General features: G+C 42.4%; 2 protein-coding genes across 4 annotated transcripts in view; one reads left to right on the forward strand and one right to left on the reverse strand.

Moving 5' to 3' along the window:
• RUNX1 (RUNX family transcription factor 1) overlaps positions 1-25,772 on the forward strand; it is a 181,277-nt gene that overhangs the window by 136,310 nt on the left and 19,195 nt on the right. For 2 of the 3 annotated variants that reach the window (XM_081198783.1, XM_081198784.1), the window contains one exon: positions 5,557-5,748. The exons of the other annotated variant lie outside the window; for it this stretch is intronic. In XM_081198783.1, the coding sequence (XP_081054909.1) occupies positions 5,557-5,748 (192 nt within the window). The remainder of the gene's footprint in view (positions 1-5,556; positions 5,749-25,772) is intronic. 3 annotated transcript variants of the gene reach the window in all.
• KCNE2 (potassium voltage-gated channel subfamily E regulatory subunit 2) overlaps positions 1-25,772 on the reverse strand; it is a 232,155-nt gene that overhangs the window by 5,470 nt on the left and 200,913 nt on the right. The window lies entirely within an intron of this gene.

Raw genomic sequence — 25,772 nt, forward strand, 5'->3', positions numbered from 1 at the left:
GGGGGGGCAAAGAGACTTCAGCCCCTAGGGGTTGGCTCCTATGAGGCACGCTTTTTCTAATGCTCTGGTAAAAGGAATACATTTATTACAAAAATAACCCCTCAAGTGATGCTAGCAAGCATGCTTCACACCAAAGGCGATTGAAAAGGCACCCCAGAATCACCAGTCAATCAGAGCTGAGGGGAGAAATTCTCAATGCTTTTTGCCAGATTAATTTTTCCCCCCATGGCAGTAATGGTCCCCTTTGCAAACTCTGAAGCACAAGTTTAATATATTAGGAGCAAGGAAAGCAGCACCCTTCCCTTGAGACATCTGGCTCTCCTCATTTAAGTGTTTTCTTAACAGACTGCTTCTTCCACACTTACTTTGCTTTTGCATGTCCTCAAACAAACTTGTTTTTGGTGAGTGCTGGAAGATAGAACATGTAAATAAGGAAAGGTTTTTTCCTAAACCCTTCACATTCTGGCTGGCATTAGTCTTCGCTTTAAAAGTTATTTTAAAAAGAATTCCTATGTGCCTGTTTTACATTACTTTTACCGTATTGGCCCGAATATAAGCCGCACCAGCAAATAAGCCTCATCTTTAAAACTGGGGGGGGGGGGCGGAGAAAAAAAATACAATACCCTAATATAAGCCGCTCCCTTAAAATTGTGTTGTGCTGGTGGTCCTAGGAGCTATGCACTGCCCACCATCTTTCCTCACCAGAAGTCCCGTAAAAGCCAATTTTTGTAAGGTCACAAATTTGAGCCGCACTTTAACTTTTCACGGTCGGAATTTGTGGGGAAAGTGTGGCTTATATTCAGGCCAATATGGTACTTCAGTGGGCAGGCTTATCTCCAAACAAGAACTTATGAAGTAAGCCACTATTACTAAACAAGAAAGTTACACGTTTCTGTATACAGAAACGTGTGTATCCACAACTTAGGTGTACACCTCCAGGACCCTTCAAACATAACAATCAGTGCCGGATTTATGTATAAGCTAAACAAGCTATAACTTAAGGCCCCACTCTCTTGGGTCCCCCAAAAAATTTAAAGGGAAAAAACAACTGGATGTACATTTCCAAAAAAATAAGATAAAAAACCAATAGAATAAAACCTACATACAGATAGAGCTTAATAATTATTTCACTATTAATATACTTCTTCCTAATTGTATTCCAGTATTAATATACTTTTTACTTGTATTTCAGTTCAACAATTATTTTGATAAAATAAATATTTTGTTATGTGCAAATGTCTTTAGATATCTATTAGATCCATAATTTAGCATATATTCAACACAAAAAACAGCGACAATTTGTTGTTGACAAAGGACAGTGGGACATATAAAAGGCCCCATTACCTTCAGTAGTGTAGGGCCTCATCAGACCTAAATCCGGCCCTGATAGCAGTGATCAGTTTTAGGGGTTGGCATGTGCATTCCACATGACACCTGGTATCCTGTGCCTCATCAGAGAACCTGCCTTTTTAAGGATTCCCAATTCCGTGTTATAAATAAGACTCTTGTTTTTGCTGGACTAGACTGACATGTCTACCCCTCTGGAAGTTCTGCACACCTAGTTTGTTTGTGTGGAGGCTTTTCCAGAAGTGATGCTGAATGAGTAAAGGAGCTGAGAGTAAGGATGATGGTGCAATATTTCTCCCTCATCTATGCATGCTGTTCATTGTCATGGGTCAAGACTCCTGTTGTTCAATGGAGAAGCCTGCAATTCCCAAATGCTGCTCATTTGCCTGATGGACTTGGGGACAGCAAAATAAAGGCAGCTGTGGAAAATATTGATTTGATAATCTTGGAAGCATAGGTTTGCATAAAAAGCAAGATATGACATTTTGTACTAAAATTCTAAAAAATTCTTATCATGATCATCATCATCATCTCCTCCTCAGCAGTAATTAGATTATAGTGCATTTGGATTAAAAAGAATACCAAGGAATATATTTCCAGCCCCATCCACCCTAAGGCTTTTTTCATTAATGTGAAACATTTTGTTTAGGCTGTGATCCATTACACACTTGCTTGGGAGTAAGTTCCATTAAACAGTATGGGTTATTTCTGAGGAAACATGTACAGGATTACATTGCATGTTGATAAAATATAGGATGACATGAGAAATATTACTTAACCTACTGACACTTTACTTGTTTCAGTTTTAATTTCACATTCTGTTTTTGTGAGGATGAATTAATTAAAATGATGCATTGCTTCATACATGGAAAACACTGTACTGTACGTAGATTCAGTAGAAACATAGAACTGTAGAGTTAGAAGGGACCACAAAGGTCATCTGGCCCAACCCTAATTTAAGCTTGTGACAATCCTTTGCTGTAGGTCAGGCTGAAAATGTGTCACTGGGCAAAAACCAGGCCCCCATATTCATGGATTCGTGACGGTTTGAAACTGGGGCTCCTAAGTTTGGGCTCTTAAGTAATACTTGGAATGTAGTTGCTAATATCTTTCATTTTGTAGGTGTTAACTATTCACATACATACAGCCACTTCATTCGTTATAATTTTGCAAATCCATATGAATGAATGGGTGTGTTTTTTTCACTCACTAAGTTAGATGTTACCCCTTAATTGCTATCAAAAAGGGAACTGCTTTAACTCTTGGAAGCACTGGTAACTGCAGGAAAATTAGGATCTACTGGACTGCATCATGTGTATACAGCATCCTATGCAGAAATATGATGTGTGATGAAAATGATGTGCAGATGTCACATGTGAGGATGACCATGTGGATTTATTTCTTTATTTCATTTGCAGGCTAATAACCTGCAGCCAATCTCTTGTTCATGTGCAAAAAACCCAAAAGAACCAGCATGAGTGATCCTGTGTAGAGGACCTAGACTCTTCATTGATCACAACATTCACACACAAGTGCTTTTCTGTAGCAAGAAGTGGTTCTAATCTAACATGAAGAGAATTGGCAACAATCGGTGCTGTAAAAAGACAACAATCACCTCTACTGACCATTTAATTAATTACATGTATTATTCTAATAGATTTCAGTAGATTTTTTATTATTATTAAACATCTTGCCAGAAAAATAACACTCCTCAAAGTCATGTTGAAAACCACACAGAATAACAACTGATGAAAATATGAAAGGAAGGCATCTCGCAGACGTGTTAAATTGGATGCATAAATAGTTCTGAACTGAACTTCTAATGACAACTGTATCTTATATGTATTGTTAGATCTGCCAGGCGTTACTCTGGAATCAAGATTCTGACCTCAAGGCGTTCAAGCCACGAGGCTGAAAATAATCACCACGTCGATGACATTTTACATATGTACACAGCTTGCACAACTCCAAGTGTTTGCATTTGAGCTGAGTGTCGTGAATCCAAGTTTGAATTTGCATTACTGACAAATGAAAGAAAGGCTTTTGCATTTGAACTATAAAAAAGTATTAGATAAAAGTATTTTTCTTTTTATCTTTTTAACAAGAGCAGGAGGGAAGTGGAGTGGAGTGGGTGTAAAAGATACAATCACTTCTCAAGTCCTATGCTCCCCTCCCCTTTCCATTCCTGTGATAATTTATAACTCAGTGTGGAATCCGAGACACAGTGAGCTGTGCCAAAGGATCTGGCAGGAGGAAGAAGAGACGAGTTGCTCAGATTTGGAACATCAGCACACGTTATAAAATTTAATTTTAGCTACTAGGCACTACTTTTAAGTGTGTGTTTTCCTCTTAGAACTCTCCTTAAAAAAAAAAAGTCCAGTGTCCTCATGAAAATGCTTTCAGGGCTGTGTGGAATAGTGTTCTGTAGAGCAGGAGACACGTTTGACTTTTTCAGGCAGGGCTAGATATTCATTTGATGACCCACCTCAGGTGAAAATAAATGGCAATGTCAGATTTTATTTAATACCCCAAGGAACAAAAGAATGAGATGCAAGAGGCTTTTGTTGTGGATTTTGTTGCCCACAGCACACACACCAGTCTGTGGGAAGTCTTTGGAGAGGTTCCTTTCTGTAAGAGTTTCCATCACTAAAACTGCAGGGGCTATCTCCTAAAGAAGAAGAATTCCTTCAAAAGGAAGACTTACTCATTGCAGTTTAGGGAAAGGAGTGGAGTGGAAAAAATTTTAAGGGTTAGCAGGATCAGAGATGCAGCAGTTTTCACTCTTTTCAGACAAAATAAAAAGGAATTGGTTGAAAGAAATAGAGCAAGGGGGAAAGAATTCCATATATGGGTATAAGATTTGCTAATGTCCTACCTATTGTGAGTCTCTTGATGTCAGCTGATATGTTCACCTCATCCCAAGTGTGACGGTGTGCGTGCATCATTCCAGCACCAGCTCCTTTTCCTGAGTGTTGCTAGGATATTGTCTGACTGCACTGGTACAGAGATGAATCACTCACCAATAAGGAAAGTGGAAATGTTGTTCAACAAATATGTTTTTTACATTGCAATAAGTAAAGGTAAAGGGACCCCTGACCATTATGTCCAGTTGCGGACGACTCTGGGGTTGTGGTGCTCATCTAGCTTTATTGGCCGAGGGAGCCGGCGTACAGCTTCCGGGTCATGTGGCCAGCATAACTAAGCCGCTTCTGGCAAACCAGAACAGCGCACGGGAACGCCGTTTACCTTCCCGCCAGAGCGGTACCTATTTATCTACTTGCACTTCGTGCTTTCGAACTACTAGGTGGGCAGGAGCAGGGACCGAACAACGGGAGCTCACCCCGTCGTGGGGATTCAAACTGCCGACCTTCTGATCGGCAAGCCCTAGGCTCTGTGGTTTAACCCACAGCGCCACCTGCGTGCAATAAGTACATATTTCCAAGTTGAATATCCCACAAGCACATTTTCCCATGGCATAGAGCAGCTTCTGCCAAGAGGCAGCCCCTGGCCCCTCTGATGTTCCTCAGGATCCATGAAGGAAGTTAACAGAGGGCTGAACTGTACTGTAATCTTTCTGAGCTCAGGAAGACAAGACAGGATGCCTTTCCTCATTAGTCTTCAGTCATTGCTCTGCAGAGAGAAGGTCTCAGTTTCAGTCCTTGCCATCTCTGGTTTAAAAAAATATCAGGCAGCACGTGATGACTAAGACTGCATTGACTAGTTGGATGAGTTATCTGACCAGGCATATGGCATCTTCCCATGCTCTCTGAGTCTGCATTCCCTGACAGTGTAATAATTATGTAGAACATGAGCAAACTGCAGTTGTGTGTACATAAACAACACTGTGGTGTGTGTTGAAGATCTCAGTTCCAATCCACGTAAATATTCAGATCCTATTGAAATCAATGGGGTTTTAGTTGGGTTGAGCCCTTCATGTTTGTAGTAAATATTACAGGGGTAGCTGATGTTGTGCCCTCTAGATGTTGTGGGACTACAACTCCCAGCATCCCTGACCATTGGCCATATTGCCTGGGGCCAATAGGAGTTTGAATCCAACAATATCTGAAGGCCTCGACGTTGGCTAGACTACCCTGCAATATAGATCCTGTTGACTTTCTGACCATAGTAATAGGGTGCATACACAGCAACAGATTCTGCTATGTGTCAGTCAGATATTTTTCTCATCTTCTTTCCCCTTCCCCGCAATAGGACACCGTCAGAAACTAGACGAGCAGACAAAGCCTGGGAGTTTGTCCTTTTCAGAGCGTCTGAGCGAATTGGAGCAGTTGCGTCGCACAGCCATAAGGGTCAGCCCACACCACCCAGCCCCCACTCCCAACCCAAGAGCTTCCTTGAACCACACCACTGCTTTTAACCCTCAGCCTCAGAGCCAGATTCAGGGTAAGTACCTGAACTTCCTCCCCTCACTCCACCCTGTGCATTGAGGAGAAGGTCACCCATTGGCCATTGGAATCATGGTTGGCTTGATCTGTTGTATAGGATGGCACTTTGGGACAGTTCCCCCACCCCCCAGTGGGTTTCATCTGGCACATCTAGCACTGATGGTGAAAGAGGGCAGCAACTGCAAGCAGACAATGTGGAAAAGGTTAAGTTTGACGTAAGGTTCAAAACAACTGTGGAAAAGCTTTGGTGAAGAACAGTGTAGAAGAAACCAGGCAGAGTCTGTCTCCCAAAACAAATGCTCATTCATTTCTCTGATTGCACACTACTGTGGGATTCCTCCAGCCAATTAACAGCATTATAATCAACTCGACAATGATTCTACAAACAGAGCCGGCTCAAAATATTTTGGCACTTGAGGAGAACCACAAAATGGCATTTCCCTCCCCACCAGGGATGAGTGAAGATCTTGCCTCATGGGTCAGCCGATCCTGGCTTCAATATATGCATAGCTGTGAGGCACATGCTTTGCAGCTTAGAATGGGTGTCCATGTTTCATGCAATGAAAGTTTGATGCTGCTTTTCCCTAGGAAAAGGAGCTATTAGTGCAGAGAAGGAGTGGAAACCACTTCCCAGTCCACTGCTTCTCCATTGCAAATTTCCTTCCTGGCGGCTTCTTCTCTCTGAGAAAAACAAGCAGCCATCAGGCTTTTATTACAAGTTCATACACAGTATAAACTTATCAGAGTATGAACTTCCAACTCTAAATTCTGTGATTCTATGATTCATTATGTGATATATATTTGTCTCCTTTGATCATAGGAGTTTAGTTGTTCTACTTTTGAGTAAAGGGTATGAGTGGTGTTGCCATGAATTTCAAGGCACTAACAGCAGTCGTCAGTACCAGCTCAAAGGGATATTCAGATACCATTTCCACATATCATACTGAACTTGTTTCCTGGGTGATCCCACTTTCCTCTCCATGTAGGGATGGGGTAGAATTTTGGTTCTGAATCCACAGTTCCTGATGCAGTATGCAAACCACAATGCAGCTGCCCTTTGACATTTGCACTTCTGGTTCTCCAACCAAAGAATATGTACGAAAATGTATATATCAGTATAATGATTTCATCCCTTAACTATTCTGACCACTAAAAAAATAATTAAAGTGATATGCGGAGGCACTAATCTGTATGTCGTCAACTGTATTGCAGGAACAGCAGAACACCCTAAGACTGCCCTGTGATAAACCAGGAACTAATTTATTTAATCACAAAATTCTCCAGACTGACCTTGTGTTATTAAGCAACACTCACTCCTTGTTGCATGTTTGCAAGTTATCTTTTAGCCTAGTTCAGACTCCTGCTTTCATAAGATGATGTTGGAGTGGCTGGTTACGTATACAGACTCCAAGTGCTGTAGAACTATAGAAAAATGCTAGAAAAGGCAGTCAGGCACAGCATTAGGTGAAAGCCCTAAGTTACTCTAAAAACTGAATCTACTGTTTATTCCAGTATATACGAGAGTAGTAAAATTTCAGCCATATATATTTTTAAACAGAAGATATTCTCTTATAATGGCAATGGCGCCCACCTGAGAGGTGCCAGAACTATATATATATATATATATATATATATATATATATAGTTGCTCTTTTCACAGAGTGATCCAAAGTGACTTACAATAAAACCAATTTAGAACATTTAATAACAATAACTAGATAAAGGGCAGGATTTACGCATTCCATTCCAGAAAAAGAGGCTGCAATGCCACCCTTCAAGTTAATGGCCAAAAGGAAAGGGCAGAAAGAAAAGTCTTTGCCTGGCGACTAAAGACAGATAAAGCTACCACACAGCTATCACACATATACAGTCTAATTCTGTATATGTTTACTCAGATGTGAATCACATGGGATCCAGCAGAGCTTCTTCCTAAGTATTGCCTTAAAGCAGTCTTCCCCAGCCTGGTGCTTTCCAGATGTTTTGGACTACCGCTTTCACCAGTCCCAGACAGCATAGCCCAATGGTCAGGGATGATGGGAGCTGCAGTTCAAAACATCTATGGGATGCCATGTTGGGGAACAGTACCTGAAACTGTAACACTTAAGCCATTTGTTACAGAGCAAACACAAGCTGTTTCTAATAGGACCTCTTCAGCCCTTAGCATGTTTAATAAGTCTTGCCGATGGCAATGAAATTTACTTCTGTGTACCTTGATTGGGATCAGGGCATGCTTTAAAGATAGCAAAGTGCATTTTTAGCTTATATTTTGCTGGGAGCTATCTCTGAAGCTTGGCTCCAGCTATAATTCCAGACCACATAGTGTAAACAAATTAAAACAATCCTGTCTTGGGTTTTTGGTTTTGTTTTGTTTTTTGCTTTTTAAATATATTGCTTTGCAACTATCTATCATCATGAAAGTAGCTGGAATTAAGTGCTTGAAGGACTTGATTAAATACCCTCTAATGTATATTTTACAAAGGTATTTTACAAAAGTATATTTTACGCGCATAATTAAGCATGTCTGAAATTAGGATGAATGACATATGACCCTTTCTTAGAAAGCTAATGTTTATTTTCCAGTTTAGTAATAAATACTTTGAACAGTTTTTGAACAGAACAATTCACTTGTTTTAAATCAAGTGTGTTCTTGCATTTTAACAGGGTTCAGTGGTGTGGTCTATTTATTATCATTATTAGTACCCGTTGTAGTAGTACTCATAGTAATGTATTCAGAACTAAAACAAAAAGATGTTTTAAAAATAAAAGAAGTAAAATTCATTCCTGCAGACTTACAGTCTACTGGACATGATGCAAAATTGTTTGTATCTCCACAGGTGAAAATCAATTTTTTTATATATATTGTCATTTTAATTCTTAGTAATGCTCTCAGTATGTTGTGTTCATTTCACTGGGTTCAGATTTAACATGAAACCATGTTATGCAAACAGTAGACATGAAGCAGGCAAACCATGATTTAGAGTTGTTTTTGTTTCCCATATTCTCAGCACTGAATTCAGATGGATTCACAGTGACTCAGATGTAAATTCTGGTTTGCAAACAAGCTTCAAATTTTGGTTTCAGACACTGGTTTGCTGAACTTAAACAAACCATGTTTTGTCAGTGGGCTTTGGTTCAGACATTATTAAAGGAAACAAGATTTAGTTTAACCTACCATGGTTTTGTATTTTGTTGGTCTGTGTTGGAATTTAGGATTTGCTTGTCATAAGGCACATTTCTTTCCCATTTTTGTTGTGGACAAAACATTTGAAAACCTATTACTAAGAGACTTAAAAGCCCTAAGACAAATACTGTGAACTCAAATTAGAGTGTACTTAAAGCAAATAAAATATAGGCAAGATCCCCTGTACTGGAGAATAGCAATTACTGCCTGAGCTTACTACAACAGTAGTAAATATGCCAGAGACTTACTGAACTAAAATGCTTAGATTGGACTGTACCAACAATAATACTAGTGTGATGCCAAAATATATGACATTAGGGTAGTTTTCTACTGTGTATGTACGAGTTGTTCTTTGTTTTTATAAATTTTTAATTTGTTTATGTATACTATTTAATAGAATTTTTAATACAAAGGAGTTAAAAGCATTACTAGGGCTAGTTTCTAAATATCACAAGTACAGGTCATAAATAAGCACCTGAGAGATATTTGTGTATGTTTAAAAGGGCTGAAATATTTTCATACCACTAAGCTACTGTTTACTTCACCCATGAACGGGGGAAAGGAATTAACTTCCTATTTTTATCAGGTTTCCTATTTCAAACAAAAAGCAGTTTCTATGATGAAAGCAAGTCCAGGCAGGCTAGTGCCCATAAATTGCTTTAATAGACTCCTTGATTTCTTTCATATATATATAAGAAGGAAAATACACCTGTCCATTTAGAAGTTCAAAACCTATGCCTTCACAGGGGTGAAGGGGAATAACTATGCTTTCAAGTTCAAAAAGAAAACTATTCCACGTATAAGCACTGATGCAATTCTGCAAGCAGATATTTATATAGAGGAAAATAATTGTCATAGATGGAAGCTTTTATGGAGGTACTGGCACAGAAGTTGAATAAAGCCAATCAACCCAAGGGTAATCCCTACAATCTCACGAAGTACACGTTCTATTCTTTGTGAGAGAGTCAGCAAGCCCTAACTGAAAGGCAGTAGCATAAAATCCAGCCCAAACGGAATGGAAACGAGGTATAGCCTCACCATGGGAAGGAGGGTATATACACAGGCAGAAGAACTGTCTGATAGTAAGAGCTATTCGACAGTAGAACAAAGTGGAGAGTTGTGGACTCTTCATCCTTGGAGGTTTTTAAGCCATGTGTCTTGGGTGCTTTAGCTGAGATTCCTGCATTGCATGGGGTTGGACTAAATGGCCCTTGGGATCTCTTCCAACTCTATGACACATTAGCAACTGAAGTGTTATAGGGTTAACCTGTACCCGGTTTGCTCTTTTTCTCAATTCAGGTTGAAGTTGCGGGGGGCGGGAATGCATTGCAGTGCAGCATTTCATAAGAAATGATAGATATGGATTGTGGCTATTGTTGTGTGTGCACTGTTTCCTAAACCAGTGGTGGGAATGCTCTAGATGAAGAGCACATTGGATGCAGTATGCACAGTCTCAGTTCAATAAAGCTAGTGTGCTATCCAGTAGTAGCCAAGTAAAGAAAGGATTTGTATGCGTTGCCGTCTTCCAGTTGCAATCTTATTGTTATATACGTATGGCTTCACTGATAGTGCTCAAAAGGTCTTCTCTTATGAGGTTCCTCTAGGCAAGCCCTCCATCTACTCCTATGCTTCCTCTTCCAATTTTGTTTGCTGCATTACTTCTGGCAATGGGTAACTATTTCTAGGATGAGAGTGCCAGTCCCTGCTCCTGTACCGTTATTAATGTCCTGGAAGAGCTGGTAATGCTTGAGCAGTGGTCATAGCGGTCATGATCTTGCATTGCCATGTGCTCCATCTTCTTAAGTATTTATTTGACAGCATAAGAGCCCATAAGATTAATCATAACATTTCTTGTTTATACCACCCTCTTGAACTGGAAGAAATAATATATTTCTGAAAAGGGGGCACTAGAACAAATTCGCTATGTTTACGATGGGTTATTGCAATATAATCTTTTGTTTTATGGTTCAAGCATATGGGAATTTGTAAAAGATAATAAAGCGCATAATGGCATGATGCTCTTGGGTGTATGAGGAATCAAGATGACAATCATTCTACCTCCTTACTATCTAGCCTCTGCTTTCCATGCTGCTATCTTTCCTAGAAAGTAGTCTAGGTCTTTGTAACAAAATGTGCTTGGGATGGTGATTATTTGTTACATTTTTATTCCACCTTTCCTCCAAGGAGTTTAGGGTGACATACACAGTTCCTGTTGAACTTCTGCCTGTCATTTGGTCCAGCAGTTCCTGCCCTCCCCATTTTAAGGTAGCTTGAGAATGAGTAACTGGCCTGAGGTCATTCATTGAGCCTCATGACTGAGTAGGGATTTGAAACCTGGTCTCCCAGGTCTAACCATTGCAGCACACTGGCTTCCAGTCTGTGGAGAGTTCAATGTGTTATCTATTTGATTTCATGAAGTTTTAAATATCTTGAGCGTGTGAACATTGCATTTCTTTTTGCTATTATTTGACTGACGTGGGAGTCTTCCAAACAGCCTGTTTACTGAGCATCCATCCTGATTTGCTCACACAAAACCTACGCTGAGGATAGACAGCATCCAGTATTTATTGAGCACTTGTGCAGAGGTTATATGACAATAAGTATTGATCCTGATTTGCTTACACAGTTCTTATATGTCTTTCCATTAGTCATTTGTTCATCCCATACTTTTCAGTGCATTTCCCTATTGGTTTCCTAACTTCAAAAAGTACAGGGTTGACAGAGTGCTTTAATCTACTTTAATTGTACAAACCTAAATTTCCAGTATGCAGTTGAATCTCTCCACAAAATACTGGCAGGTCCTGTAAAATGGAAGCCAGGACGCAAATCATTTACCTGAAGTATGTGTCAATTGTTTTATTTCTCCATGACCCATTTAGAATCTCTATGCCACATCTTAAACTCTTCTTGAGATTTCCTGTCAGTTTCAAATTGGTTTGCCATACACCATGAAGACTGCTGTTCAGGAAACATAAGTCCAAAATTCCTCTGTTCTTGCAGCATTAGTTATGCAATTATTTGGATCCTGGCTGCATTATGTAAAAGATTTTATGTACTGCTAAAAAATTGAGAAAATGAGTTTCCCCCCATCCCCTAAAAACAACAACAATACTTAAGTTAAAAGAAATGTCTCTGGATATTTTTACACCTAAAGTAAGCCTTTTAAAAGGCTTGTGACCAATTATATTGACCAAAACATGCTTACAAGGACAAAAGTAAACAAAACTGCTTTTTGTAACACAAGAAGGCAGATTATTTGATCATTTCTTTGGAAAAGGCAGGAATGTTTAAACTTTGCAGTAATATTTTTTTCATTGCTTCCCAGGTGAAAAAAGCTTTGTTTAAAGAGATATCTTCAAGGTCTCCTATGCTGTCATAATCATTTCATGAAAACATCCATCTTTATCATAGTTCCCATGAGCTGAAGAAACACACTGGTGTGGTTGACCACAAGGAATTGTAGATAGCATTGTTTCCATAGCTTGATCTATTTCGCTAGGTTTTTAGTATTTTTGTGGGTTTTAATGAAGTGCTCAAAAACAGAATGTGTGAAAAATTCAGACACAATTACAGTATCATAATATTTTTAGGGCACTGAAATTTGTATTTTCAGTGTGGAATCTTTCTTAAAAACACACAGTTTAAAAAACCTGTTATGCTCACTTTCTGTTCTAGATGAATAGTTATGTTACAGTATTCCAGAGGAACCTATACAACTGTTATTAGACCTCCTGCTCCTTTCAGCTCTAGCCAGCATGGCCAGTGGTCAGAGATTATGGGAGTTGTAGCCAAACAACATCTGGATGACTACAGATTTCCCTTTTTTTTTTCTCTTCTCCTTGGAATAACCACAACACCATTTTTTATTTTTGCATTTTGAAGATGAGACTGTATTCTTCTGTCTGCTTTACAGGTGATGGAAGCACCTTTTAGAGGAGTGGGAGGCTGACCCTGGAAAACTTCTTCCCCTTTCCTGCCTCATTCCACTGAAACAAATGATTGTTGCTGTTAGTGACTCGGCATAACAACAGGCCCATAGGTTGTTGGGTTGTTGGTTTTTGTTTTTTTACTGGAATACATTCTTCCTGGATCAGGGTACTTATGTGAAATGCTGATCTAGTAAAAACCAGTCACTTCCATGTTAGGGTCTGAATGTTGATAATATTAATTACAGGCCACTTTTGATCAATATAATACACAAAGAAGCTATTCCTTCCTATTCATCAGAAACACTTCACATAATTTTTACAATAAATTAACAGTTGTCTCTTTCAGTTTATTCCTACTAGGACAGTAAATAACTTATTTCTGTCTGTGTTTAAAACAGTGGCGTAGCGTGGGGGGTGCCAGGGGTGCCAGCCGCACCGGGCGCAACATTTTGGGGGGCGCGTTTGGCCGGCCCCCCTCAAGGAAGCGGGAACCTCTCCAAGGCACAGCGTGCCGTCGGTAGAGGAAAAAAGCCGAGCAGCAGCAGCAGCAGCAAAGTCGGGAGGAGGAGGAGGTGGAGCGAGCCTGCTAAGAATTCCTCGCAGCTGGCCATCCAACCTCCAGCGAAGGAGGGCCCCGCTCCACCTTCCGAGGGAGCCTGCTAGGACCCCCGGCTCCCTGCAGGTGGCTCACAACCCCCGCTAGCCCGGCCGGGGCTCGGGGAGGATGGGAGCCGCCTGCTGGGCTGGCACAGCTGCGTGTGAAGGCGCGGAGGGAGGCGCTCCCAGGGCTGACGGCGGCCTTTCCCCGCACGCGAAGGAGCAAGGGCGGCGGCGGCGGCGAGGCTGCGCAACAGCCGCTGCGTGAGAACGAGCCCTTGCCCAGCCCGGGGGACGATCCGGAGGCCCTCTCCGAGCGCGTCGCGTGTAGCCAGCCTGCCAGCCTGCCTGCCAGGGTGGAGCAAAGCGGCGGAGTGGGGAGAGGTTGCCCTTCTTCGCACGCACCCCCCCCCGTCACGCCTTAAATCCACCCTCCCACAAACTAGGAGCGAGCAGCTGAGAGGGAACAGCTGAGAGCCACGAGCAGCTTTTTCTGAAAATGCCCTTTTAAAAAAAAAATCCTAAAATTTATAAACCGCTTGACAGCTACAAAAGCGGTTTGCCAAGAGAATAAAACTGCCAGGAAACAGTGGTGTAGCGTGGGGGGTGCAGGGGGGGCCGGGGGTTAGGGTTAGGGGGCGCAAATCCACGGGTTAGGGGGCGCAAATTACTTGCCTTGCCCCGGGTGCTGACAAGCCACGCTACGCCACTGGTTTAAAAGGTAGTAAACATTACTAGATCAGTGAATGCTTCTTCACTTCAGATTCTTAGCAGAACATATTTACTATATGGACACAGAAGTAAGAGTTAGAAAATGTTTTGCCATGCTTTTTCTTCTTTGAGCCATTCTGGTATATTCATGTGCGCTCATCTGACAGATCTTTGGCAAGGTACAATAACGCTGTTTCCTGCCTAGACTATTACACTTAATCAGCTGCAGAAAACTAAATTAATTGTTTGGCAATAAGGTGAGAAGATAATTCTCCAACACAAGGGATTATCTTTTCACAGGTCAGAGAGATAATATCCTGTTTTGAGAGTCTAGCAAATTATCATAGGATTGTTTGCCTACTAATTGGTTGATTTGCAGAATGCTGATGACAGAAAAGCCAATTGCTGCAGGAAACTAATAAGTTGTAATCTGCAGTTAGGAAGGCAACCTGCATCCAAAGCAGTTTGCATCACAAAGCCATTGTCCTGTAGATAAATGAGCACTGAGAAAATCTCAAAGAGTCTCATTTGAATATTGGCTTACGCCTCCTACATTCTATCTTAAAGGCTCAACAGATGCAGATACTGGATGGTTTGAACACCAACCATTTCTTTCTCGAAATAAATTAAAAAATTAAAAAATTGTCTGGTAGCACCTTAGAGACCAACTAAGTTTGTTCTGGGTATAAGCTTTCATGTGCATGCACACTTCTTCAGATACACTGAAACAGAAGTCACCAGAAAAACCAGCTGCACCAATATAAGATGGACACCTGGCTTACTAGCAGTACATGTGAAAAGGATCCAGGTGTCTTAGTGGACCACAAGCTTAACATGAGTCAACAGTGTGATGCAGCAGCAAAAAAGCTAATGCTATTCTAAGCTGCCTCAACAGAAGTATAGTGTCTAGATCAAGAGAAGTAATAGTACTGTTTTAGTCTGCTCTAGACACCTGAAATCCTGTGTCTAGTTCTGGGCATCACAATTTAAGGAGGATACTGACAAGCTGGAATGTGTGCAGAGGAGGGCAACCTAGAAGAACAAGGTTTGGAAACCAAGCCTTATGAGGAATGGTTGAGGGAGTTGGGTATGTTTAGATTGGAAAATAGGAGATATAGTACCCATCTTCAAAAATCTCAAGGGCTGCCACATGGAAGGTGGAGCGAGTTTGTTTTCTCCTGCTCTGGAGGGTAGAGCCCAAACTGATGGATTCAAGTTACAAAAAAGGAGATTGTGACTGAACATCAGGAAGAACTTTTTGACAGTAAGAGCTGCTTGACAGTGGTGGTCTCGAGGTTTTTAAGCAGAGGTTGGATGTCCATCTTTCATGGATGCTTTAGTTGAGATTCCTGCATTGCTGAGGGGTGGACTAGATGACCCCTTGGGGGTCCCTTCCAATTCTACAGTTCTATGATTCTTAACCACTGTAGTATCCTACCTGTCTAAATAAAGTGCCACTTAACAACCACTGTAGATTATAATAGCCCCTAACAACAGAAATGTTTAAAAATTAAGTGATATTCATCACCACTGCCTTTAACAGGGTTACCTGCTCAATGGGAACATTCCTCCTTTTAAGAATTCTTAAAATTGCAGCTTAAAGATATCAAGAGATTAGGTTGCATAGTGCTATACCATCCAGGCTCCCTTCTAAACTGAAAGTTGAATTTTAGTTTGGCCTGACTTGACCAAGAGGGAAAGTGTCTGCTGCTTTGTTTTGCTCCCTCACTTCAGTTGCACCATGAAATAGGAGGTTGTATTTCACCTGCCTGCCACTTATCACTTTGACAGTTCTGAGCACTTAATTAATTCAGAGGAGTGGGTGTAGCCCTGGCTCATGAAGTCCTTGTAATACACTGCAGAAAGTGCAATGCTCCTTCCTTTCCGGAATTCAAACATTGGACTTAGACCAAGGAGGTAGTTTGTGAAGCTCACTGGGAAACTTTGGGCCAATGAGATCTATGGTCTGACTACTCTTACATGGTAGTTGTAAAGATGAAATGGTGAGGATTAGGGGTGAGCCTGTACCCTTCCCTGAACTCCTGGGGGTGGGGGGATTAAAGGAGTTGTGGGTTGGATTAGAACTAAGGCTAATTGAACTTGGATCACACTGAAATCAATAGGATGCGGAAGTCATGACGTGCATGCCATTGATTTCAGTGGGAACTAAGTTTAGCTAAGTTTGTCTGGATCCAGCCCAGAATATATTACTTGGGCTCTTTAGTGTAGAATAAGAAAGCCAGGTGAGTTTTATTTAGTGTGTAAAATACAAGCAGAAGCAGGTATGCTTCTTATACAAGACTTTAGATGCACTCCGAACTGTGGACACATCATAGTCGAGACCTTATGCTTGTGATATTGATGTTCTTTTTTATTGGCTTTTGAAGCATAGTATGGGCCCATGAATAACCCAGTTGTTACGAAGATTAAAGGTGTGTGTTGCAAAACTCTGGTAAATAAAATCTCTCTTAGTCTTTCACTGACAAATCCAGTTTTACTCTCCATTGAATTCTTTTTTTAAAAGACTGTAATCTCCACGTTGGCAGAACACTTCATAGCTTGTTAGCAGAGCTTGAATTACCTCCCATGGTAAATACAACAAAAATTAATAAATAAGAACACCTTAAAGGCAAATGCTCACTGAATCAAATTCGTGCACACTGTGGCATGTGTGCTCTTAAGTGGTGCAGGACACACTCCAAAGAGCCATATTTTGAGCTCCACAGCCCTTGAATTCTTTGATTTCCGAAAGCAGCCAACAGTACCCACACGGTGATCCTCTTTGAAAACCAGGAGGCTTTCAAAACATATGTTTGTGAGATGAGGAAGGGGCTGTTCAAAGGCATTTCTCAAAAATCAAAATCCCTTCTTGGTTTATACAAGACAATTACCGTATTTTTCGCCCTATAGGACGCACTTTTTCCCCTCCAAAAATGAAGGGGAAATGTGTGTGCGTCCTATGGGGCAAATGCAGGCTTTCGCTGAAGCCTGGAGAGCCCCACCGCCAGACCCACAAGCTTGGGGGACAGCGGTGAGGCACAGCGCGCCTTTCCCGTTGTCCCCCACTTGGTTAGAAGGCTGGCGGAGGGCTTCCCCCTCCTCCAGCCCCGCAAGCTCCCAGAGCCATGCCAAAGCTGCACGCAGCTTCGGCATCGCTCTGGGTCCTGTTCTGGGGGCCCTGCGCCTGGGGGAGGGGGAAATAATTTTTTTCCCTTTATTCCCCCCCCCAAATCTAGGTGCGTCCTATGGGCCGGTGCGTCCTATAGGGCGAAAAATACGGTAGGTGCTTCCAAATCAGGGTTTGACAAACTTTGGGTAGCCTGTGGGAGCATTTGTCAACGAAAGAAACTATCATGGACACCATACACACTCACTAAGCACACACCCCAACCTATTCCATTGGCTACAATAGACTGCTTCTTCTAACCTTAATTGTGGTGGAAGGACAGAACTGTGCAGGGAAGGCCTCTGCTGACGCATGTTGGCTTGTGAGAACTGCACAGGCAACACCTGCAGGCTTGCAGCCACAGAATGACTTTGCTCTAGAAGTGGAGAAAGCACCTAAAGAGGTTGTCTTCATATTTAGCCCCAACTTGCAGTAAGTTGGTAGGCAATCCACTTGTCAGTGGCCTAAGGCTGGGGTCTCCAATTCAGTGCCTATGAGCACCATGGCACCTTCATACCTCCCTCATGGTGTACAACAAGGCCCTCTGCCCCTTCCTTTTTGGAAGGTTGCCTGCTTTTTTGTCTGTTTGTACTTGTTTTGGGATGTGTGTAAGCATTTTGAATGTTTGGAGGATGGGGAGAGGGTTCTGAGCATTACTGGTCCCCACAACAGTTTCTTAGCTTTCCAAATGTGCTCCTCGGCTGAAAAATATTGGGGATCCTGATGTAAGGGATACCATTAAGAGATTGCCTTCAACGAGTTATGATTTTAGCCTTCTGCAAAGTTACGCTTTTCGTTTTCACTTAAATTTACTTTAGGTTTCCTACCTGTCTTATCCTTCGGCGTCAGTCCATATGTGAACAAAAATACAATGTGACCATCAGCCATGCCAAAATACATTGTGTATTGTGTTAGAGCACCCAGTCAAATATGTGTTCACATGCAGGAGCATGCAGTTTTGCAGGCAGGAAAAATGCTGGAATGATTGTTTGGCCTGTCTTTGAGAGGGTGGCGGTGTACATACATTCATATCTGCACTTATAAACTCTCTGTGTGAGGTTAGGGCATAGTAACCTAGGAAGCTACCGACTCAGATCATTGGTTAATCTCGCTCAGTATCATCTACACAGCTCTCCTGTGTCTTTGGCAAAGATTTCCCCAGATCTATCTGCAGGTGCCAGGGTCTGGCAAAGCATGAGTTATGTCCCTTTCTCCAAAAAGTCAATATAGAGAAGATCGCTTTTTTAAAAAAAGCAAAATTAGATGTATATTTGTACCAGACAGTTTTTTATTGCTATGATTGACAAGACAATTTTCCCATGTTGTAAATTCCTCCCTCCCTGTGTACAATGAGTAATCAGGTGTGTCAAGGACTTGACCAGTGCTTGATCCTGCTGAAATCAGTCCACCCTTCTCTTGCACAGTAAGCTTCAGACGCATGCCCACACATGATTATTTTGATTACCACCCACTGATAGCCTAACTTCTTTCTGTGTTAGAACTGTCAGTTCATGATCCAAGTGCCAAGTGGTGAGCTTTGGGGCTGTTAGGGAAAGTATGGCGTTTCTCTCCACATTTCAGTTTAGCAAATTCGAGCTTGCAACTCCATTCTACTTATAAGCGTAAAGAGAAGCATCCCTTGGTTTGTTTATTTTAGGTGTGGTTTTGTGGACTTCAAGTGGTTTCTTTCAGTCTGCATCTCGGAAATTTGCTCGTCTTAATCCAGAGGTCTAAAATAGTTGGATATTTGGAAGGCTTTGGCAGATTTCTGTGTACATCCTAAAATAGAGTCGACACACGTTGTTTATTGCTTTTGAAAATCTTAGCCATGAATGTAGATATGTTAATTTTTAAAGAGATATTTTTAATATCTCTTTGGCATTCTGGAATAGTCTGTACCCCCTCCAAAAAGTGTGGTGCGCACATTTTGGCTACACATAAAATATTCTTTTATTGGCCGTTAACTGAAAATGCTATATAAGAGTCTGTTGCAAAGCACTTATGCTGCTGCTGTAATGATGGCATACAGAGAAAGTTCTATCAACCCCCGTGGTCCTGATCCAGATTGATTTTTCTAAGCAAGGAGAGTAGCCAGTCACAAGCACATTTTTAATAGAACATGAACATGAAATATACTACATTATTTAACCATTCAAATATTTTATCTTCAAACCTTGGACAACTAGAGAAAACTGAATCAAGCCATAGCTACAGCCAGTGAGGGCTTCTAGGTATAGTGTCATTGCTTTCTTCTCATGGAGGGCTAGAGAGGCAGGGGTGTGGTTTTTTTGTAATGGAAGAAGATCAGAGTCTGAGCCCCCTTCTTCCTTTGGGCCTAGTACAGCACTACCCACTATATCCCCCACTTTGTTGGTCTCTGTGAGTTACTAGAGAGTCTTACAGTATACAGAGAAAGTAGAATGTTGAGTAGATGGTGAGAAAGACCTGGTCTCCCAAATGCAAACAGATGCAGTGAGGCACAGAAATTTATCTAGACCTGGGGTACAGAGGAGGCTGCCTTTACATCGTGTCAGACTATGGTTCTTCTAGCTCAGTGTTGTCTACACGGATGGGCAGTAGCTCTCCAGTGTTTCAGAGAGGGGACATTCCCAGCCATACCTGGAGATGCCAGAGATCATACCTGTTATTTCCTGCATTCAAAGCAGATGCTCTACCACCCTTACCTGAGAGATGGATCAGAAAAGGGAAATTCTCCTATACTTGCTTTTTCCCATGGAAGAAGTAGAATGAGACTTGCCGTAATGGAGTCTCCATACCAGAGCTGTACCACGTATCACAAGCTATTCTGTGATTCTCCCACCTGGCATGAAAAAGTGGTCAGAGGAGCAGCCATTATCAATAATGGGTGATGTTGGAATGGAAGCTCTCCATGTTCACTGAAAGCATCATCTGGCAACTGGTATTGTGCACTGCACTCCTTCACAGAGGCTGTTTCCAAATTTATTCAAAACTATTAAGGTAATTTGAACAGCATGCATAATAAGTGGTTGGGAAGCCAACGTCTAAGGACTTGTTGGGTCATGTTTTTATCCAGGTGGTTCCCCAGACTACAGTAATGGATAAAAATGCCATGATTCTACTGGTAGCTCCCCATGATAGGTTGATGCTAGGCAGCATAAAACCTTTTGTGTTGTTCTTATGGCAAAACTAGAAGTAACAGCAGCAGGCCCCTTGCATCAACATTTCCTATAGACAAGTTTTAAGATACTGTCAGGGGTTCAGGAGCAGAGGAGAGGGCAAGGGAGGAAACAGAGAGCGAGGGGGAGGAGGCAGAGGAAAAGATGAGTGATGACGACGACCCAAGATCTCCGAGTCTTTCCAGTGAATCAGAAGATTCACAGAAAGGAGCACCAGTGGCCAGAACAAGGGGGGAACCTAGGGGGACACCTCAGGAAGAAGGGTCCAGAGGGGGCTCAGAGGGGAGCAGTTGGAAATCGGGACCAGCGTCACCAACAGAGAGCAGGGGAGAAGAAGGGTGCCTGGTATCAAGCGCTGGCAGCTCGCAACAGGAGGGAGGGCACGAGTCAGGAGTGGCCACACCTCCATCGGGGAGCGAAGAAACGGTCAGGCGGAAAGTGGAAGGTTGGGCGCGCGCGCCAAGTTCAAATGCACAGGAAGGTGGCGCAGTAAGCAGCCCGGAAAGGGAGCCAGGTCCTAAAGCCCGGCGCAAGGAGACAGGAGGGTCCGGGGGGTCCGCGTCAGAAGAATCCCGGAAGGAAGAGACCACGGGGGGCAGAGGGACCCAGAGAAGAACGGTCAGGCGGAAAAGGTGGAGTAAGGCTAGATTAGTAAGCTGGTGCTCAGGGGGCGGAGACTCAGACGGAGCTTCGCCGGTCTAACCTGTAAGACGTAGAGCTGCGCGCAGGAGCGTGAGAATGGAAACTGTAACTCAATAAAGACTTTTACAAGTGACCGCTGGCTAGCGTGATCCTCTGTGAGCTAGGATCTGGAAGCAGCTCTGACAGTTACGTTCTAAAATATTTATAGGTGTGCTAGCACACACATGATGCAGTCAGATGTTGGTTCAGTATATCTTTCTTTCCCTTCTTTTATTGCTGCTGCAGCTGCTGCTGCTGTTGTGTGGTGCTTTCAGACAAAATTGTAGTGGTTCCCACAGTCTTAATGAACACAACTCATTAATGAACATGATTCTGTTAGGTCCATTAATTTCAGCAGGTCTGCTCTGCATAAAACTTAGTTGAATACCACCATTTGCCTGAATATCAGTTGCTTAAACATCTGTAAAAAGGCATCAGTCATGGCATGGTGGCCTTATGTGTTCTTTTTCTTTAAGAAAGAAAAAAACTTGTCTCCAAATACTTTAACTCACTTTTATCTCTCTTACAATTTTCGAGACATGCCCTTGCGTGAGCCTATCCTGTTGCTTCCATTCATGACTCATGCCATCAAACCACCCTTGCAGCTGTGGTCGGGCTGTCCGGCCAAAAATCACAAAACCCAACAGGTGGGTGTGACAGGAAAACAGCTACCAAGAGGGCCACAGCTGTGAGCATGTCGCTCTATTATTGGTGAGGGCATGAATCATCTCTCAATTGAGGAAGCAGCAGTAGACAACCTGTTCACTTGGGAAATATGATGATAATAAGAATAACAATAATAAAAAAGAAATAGAAACAAACCCAGATGACTCTGTGGAAGGGTTTTTCCCCTCAGACGGTATGGAGGCGAATCCTTCAAATAGACTTTTGAAAACACTCTGTATGTGTTGTATCTGGACAGGCCAGAGAAAAACAGGAATACAAAACTGTTTTGTTGAGCAGGGGGTGGGAGGTGATGTTGACCAGAGAACTGGTATGTGCACCCACTAACCCTATCTCTATTTGTCATCTCTCTCTCACTCCAAATAATTCTACACACACACCCTCCATGATGTTCCATACGTGTATTGTTTGCTCTCATGAGGGTTATAGGCTGCATACACACCATACATTTAAAGCACACTGTTTCCCTCAAAGAATCCTGGGATCTGTAACTTACCTCATCCCAAAGCTACAATTCCCAGGACCCACAGTTCCCAGGATTCTTCGGAGAAACTCACGTGCATCATAAGAATGGTGCGTACGCAGCCATAGAATAAAGAAGCAGATTGGGTGAGCCATTTTCTGAGAAGAATAAGGAGAAGAGGCTATGAGTTCTGGTTCTTTGGGTTTCTGTGTTAAAAGGGCCCTCGGCCTCCCTGACATTGCCTACAGGGTTAGGGGTAGTTGCAGGGCTGAGGAACTGGCATCTCCAAGACTTGGATGGCTTTAAAAAGAGATTAGACGCATTTATGCAGGATAAGGCTATGAATGCCTACTAGTCGTGACAGGGCATTACCTCTAGTACCAGAGCCTGTCTGCCTCTGAATGCCATTTGTTGGGAAATATGAATGGGGAGAGAGGTGTTGTGCTTATTTCCTGCTTGCTGCATCTTCTTGGCCACTGGGAGAGACGGAGGCTGTTCTCTGATCCAGAAAGACTCTTGTTAAATTCTTGTAGGGCCTCAGATGTGAGACAGGAGGCAAAGAGTGAACCTCATGATGTCTGGCATTGAAGGTTGGCTTTCACAAAATTTCAAGTAAGAGGCAGGAAGCTGTCCGATCTAAGGCCTGTTCTCACTTTTGCACAGATCAATTGGGCAAGGCAGACTGAGACTTGTCACCTGCATAGCCAGCTCCATTGTTAGGCACAGTGAGGCAGCTGCCTCAAGCAGCTGATTTTGGGTGTCATGGAAGGTCAGTCAATAGTTTGTCACTTAATGTGTTCTTATTGCCTTTTTATTGCCAGGAAAGGAGGACAAGTGCTTGTGGTTTCCAAAATCACTTGACCTATCCAAGTGCCAAAGTAACTCGAGCAGCCTTGGGTATTATGCAGCTCCACTTGGGGGGATGGTGCTGTTTGCTGCTGTGCCTCAGGCAGAAAAATGTCTTGAGCTGGCTACAATTAGCCTTTGGACCGGCATGGGTTGTTTTTTGTTTTTTTGTCTTTCTTTTGTTTGGCAGTGTTACTGCATATTCAGCTCAAACCAAACCGATCGGTTATGTTGATTTGTTCTGTTTGATGCAGCTTTGGCAGGTGAGACAGAGAAGGCCCCTGTATCAGGGAACTAGAGTAGGTGCTTGGGAGTTCCATCCATACCTAGGTAAAGTATAGGACAACCTATACTGTTTCTGTAATGGGGGCTGCTGTCAGGATGGAGAAGAGACCAAAGACTACTAGCCATGATGACTGCATTGTATCTCCAGTGACAGAGGCAGTATGTCTCTGAATACCAGCTGGTATTCAGCACTCAAGTCCTGCTTGTGGATCTCCCATAGGTATTTGGTTGGGCACAATGAAAAGAGGATACTGGCTAGGTGGACCTTTGATTTGATCTAGCAGGGCTGTTCTTAAGATAAGAGTCGCAGAGCAGAGATGGGCAACTGTTGCGCAGAAAACTGCTGCTCTCCTACTTATCTTGTTGAAGTAAGGAGCTATCAATCACTTGAGCCAGGGCAGCATTGTGGCTGAATAGTCAGGCCGGTTCCCCTGGACGGTTACATTTTATATGTGCTATTAGTTATGGACTAGTTTTTTTGTTTTTGTTTTTGCAAGGCATCACAAATAAAATGCAGGTCTGTGTGACTATCCCACCTGCGTTTGTACATCAAACATTCCCTACCATACTTGCGAATAAAAGGGTTTCACAAAAGGCATATGCAAGAAGGTGGCTGAGACAAGACAGGGCCAACGGGGATGTGTTTGAACTAGTTGCTCCACCCAGCATCTCATCTTCAGAAGGGGGGGAAATGTTTTCACTAACCCAAACAGGCACAGTCTGATCTGTACAGACAGTCTGCAGGCATCTGCCCAAGAAGCCGACGGTTGGCTGGCACATCATCATCTGATTTATGGTGTGTGGTGTGTGTGTGTGTGTGTGTGTGTGTGTGTGTGTTAAGCCTTAAATTGTTGAGTCTCTGGCTGGCTGTGTTGGTATTACTGGATGGTTGGTGCATGTTTTCAGCTGAAGAGCTGGCTCTGATACCAGGGTTGTTGGCTGTGAATCAGTTCCAGTTTCACACCTGTCTGAGACAATGAAAGCCTTGTTAGAGACATTTTCAGAAAGAGAGAGAGAGAGAGAATCTGTCAGGCATTTGGAAGAGACAGAGACCTTGTGAAAAGAAGAAAGAGGAAATACTTCCTTATGACATTTGTTTCCTGGTGCAGCATTCTGTTACTTGAGATTAGGCAAAGACGGTGTCCACTGAACCTACCTTGCACTAAATGTATATTTGCTGCTCCTGGTTTAAAATTACTAGAAAGTCCTTGTAGCTTTGTCCCCTTTACCTGACATGCTCATGCTTCCTTTTGTTGACTGTTGGAAAATGAAATTGCCCCACATGGATGGGTCTCTGAACCCTTCAGGGTGTCTCTTTTTATCCCTATTTCTATTTACACACACACACACATGTGCATGCACATGATGGGAGTTGTAGACCTACAACAAATTCCCTATTTCTACTCTGTGCCATATAAGCAAAGGTGATACACTTGCTTCTCAGTGGACACAAACTGGCACAGGTTTAGTGATCTCACTGGAACTCTTCCCGTGTACCCTAAGTTAAACTCCGGCCATGACCGTTGACAGGGTGGTCCAAATCATATAGTCAATGATGATCCTCTCTACAGAGAGGGATTAAATGCTGCAGTAGGTGAACACAGAGGCAGATGTAATAATATACCTCTGTTGGTACTTGCAGTTTCTTGTTTTAAAGCATAGCAAAGGCCCTGAAGTAATGAAACGCAGACAGGAGCTTGATGTTATCTCACACCTATAAACCTTTCTTAGAGTCCACTGGTGGCCAGTATCCAGAATGTTTGAGTTCAGACAAACTTGCCTATGTTAAGTACAAGTGGCACATTCATTCTTCGGTAAACAGCATTTTGCTTCAGGGCCCAAATCTTTTAAATGCTTGCAAAGGCTGGTAATTGTCTGCCTTTGCCTTCAAGTATCTCAGCATTATCTGCAATGAAGAGATTCAGCTACGTCAGCACTCTGAAAAGGAGGGAGGGAGGAAGAGAAAACATGCCGTTTTGTATGTAATCTTCTTGAAATGAGAACTCAAACAAGACTTTGGATAACATCTTTGGTGTTGTTTTTTAACGTACTGGTAGGAAAAAACCCCAACGATTTGTGTTTTAAAGGGCATAGAATCATTTCAGTCCAAAACACATCAGTCGTCTTAGATGCCAGCATCTTGCTTTTGGAAACCAGAGAAGTCTCTCTCATACCAAGGTTAAACTTGTGCTTACTTACTATTTACATACATGCTACTAGAAAGAACTCATTAAATTTACTGGGTTTTGTTCCTGAACTGAAACAAATCCCTTATATAGGCAGACTTGTGCTTTCTCAATGTGTGAAGCACAACTTCGCAC

This window comes from Podarcis bocagei, assembly GCF_964188305.1.
Source record: "Podarcis bocagei genome assembly, chromosome: 6".
NCBI lineage: Eukaryota > Metazoa > Chordata > Lepidosauria > Squamata > Lacertidae > Podarcis > Podarcis bocagei.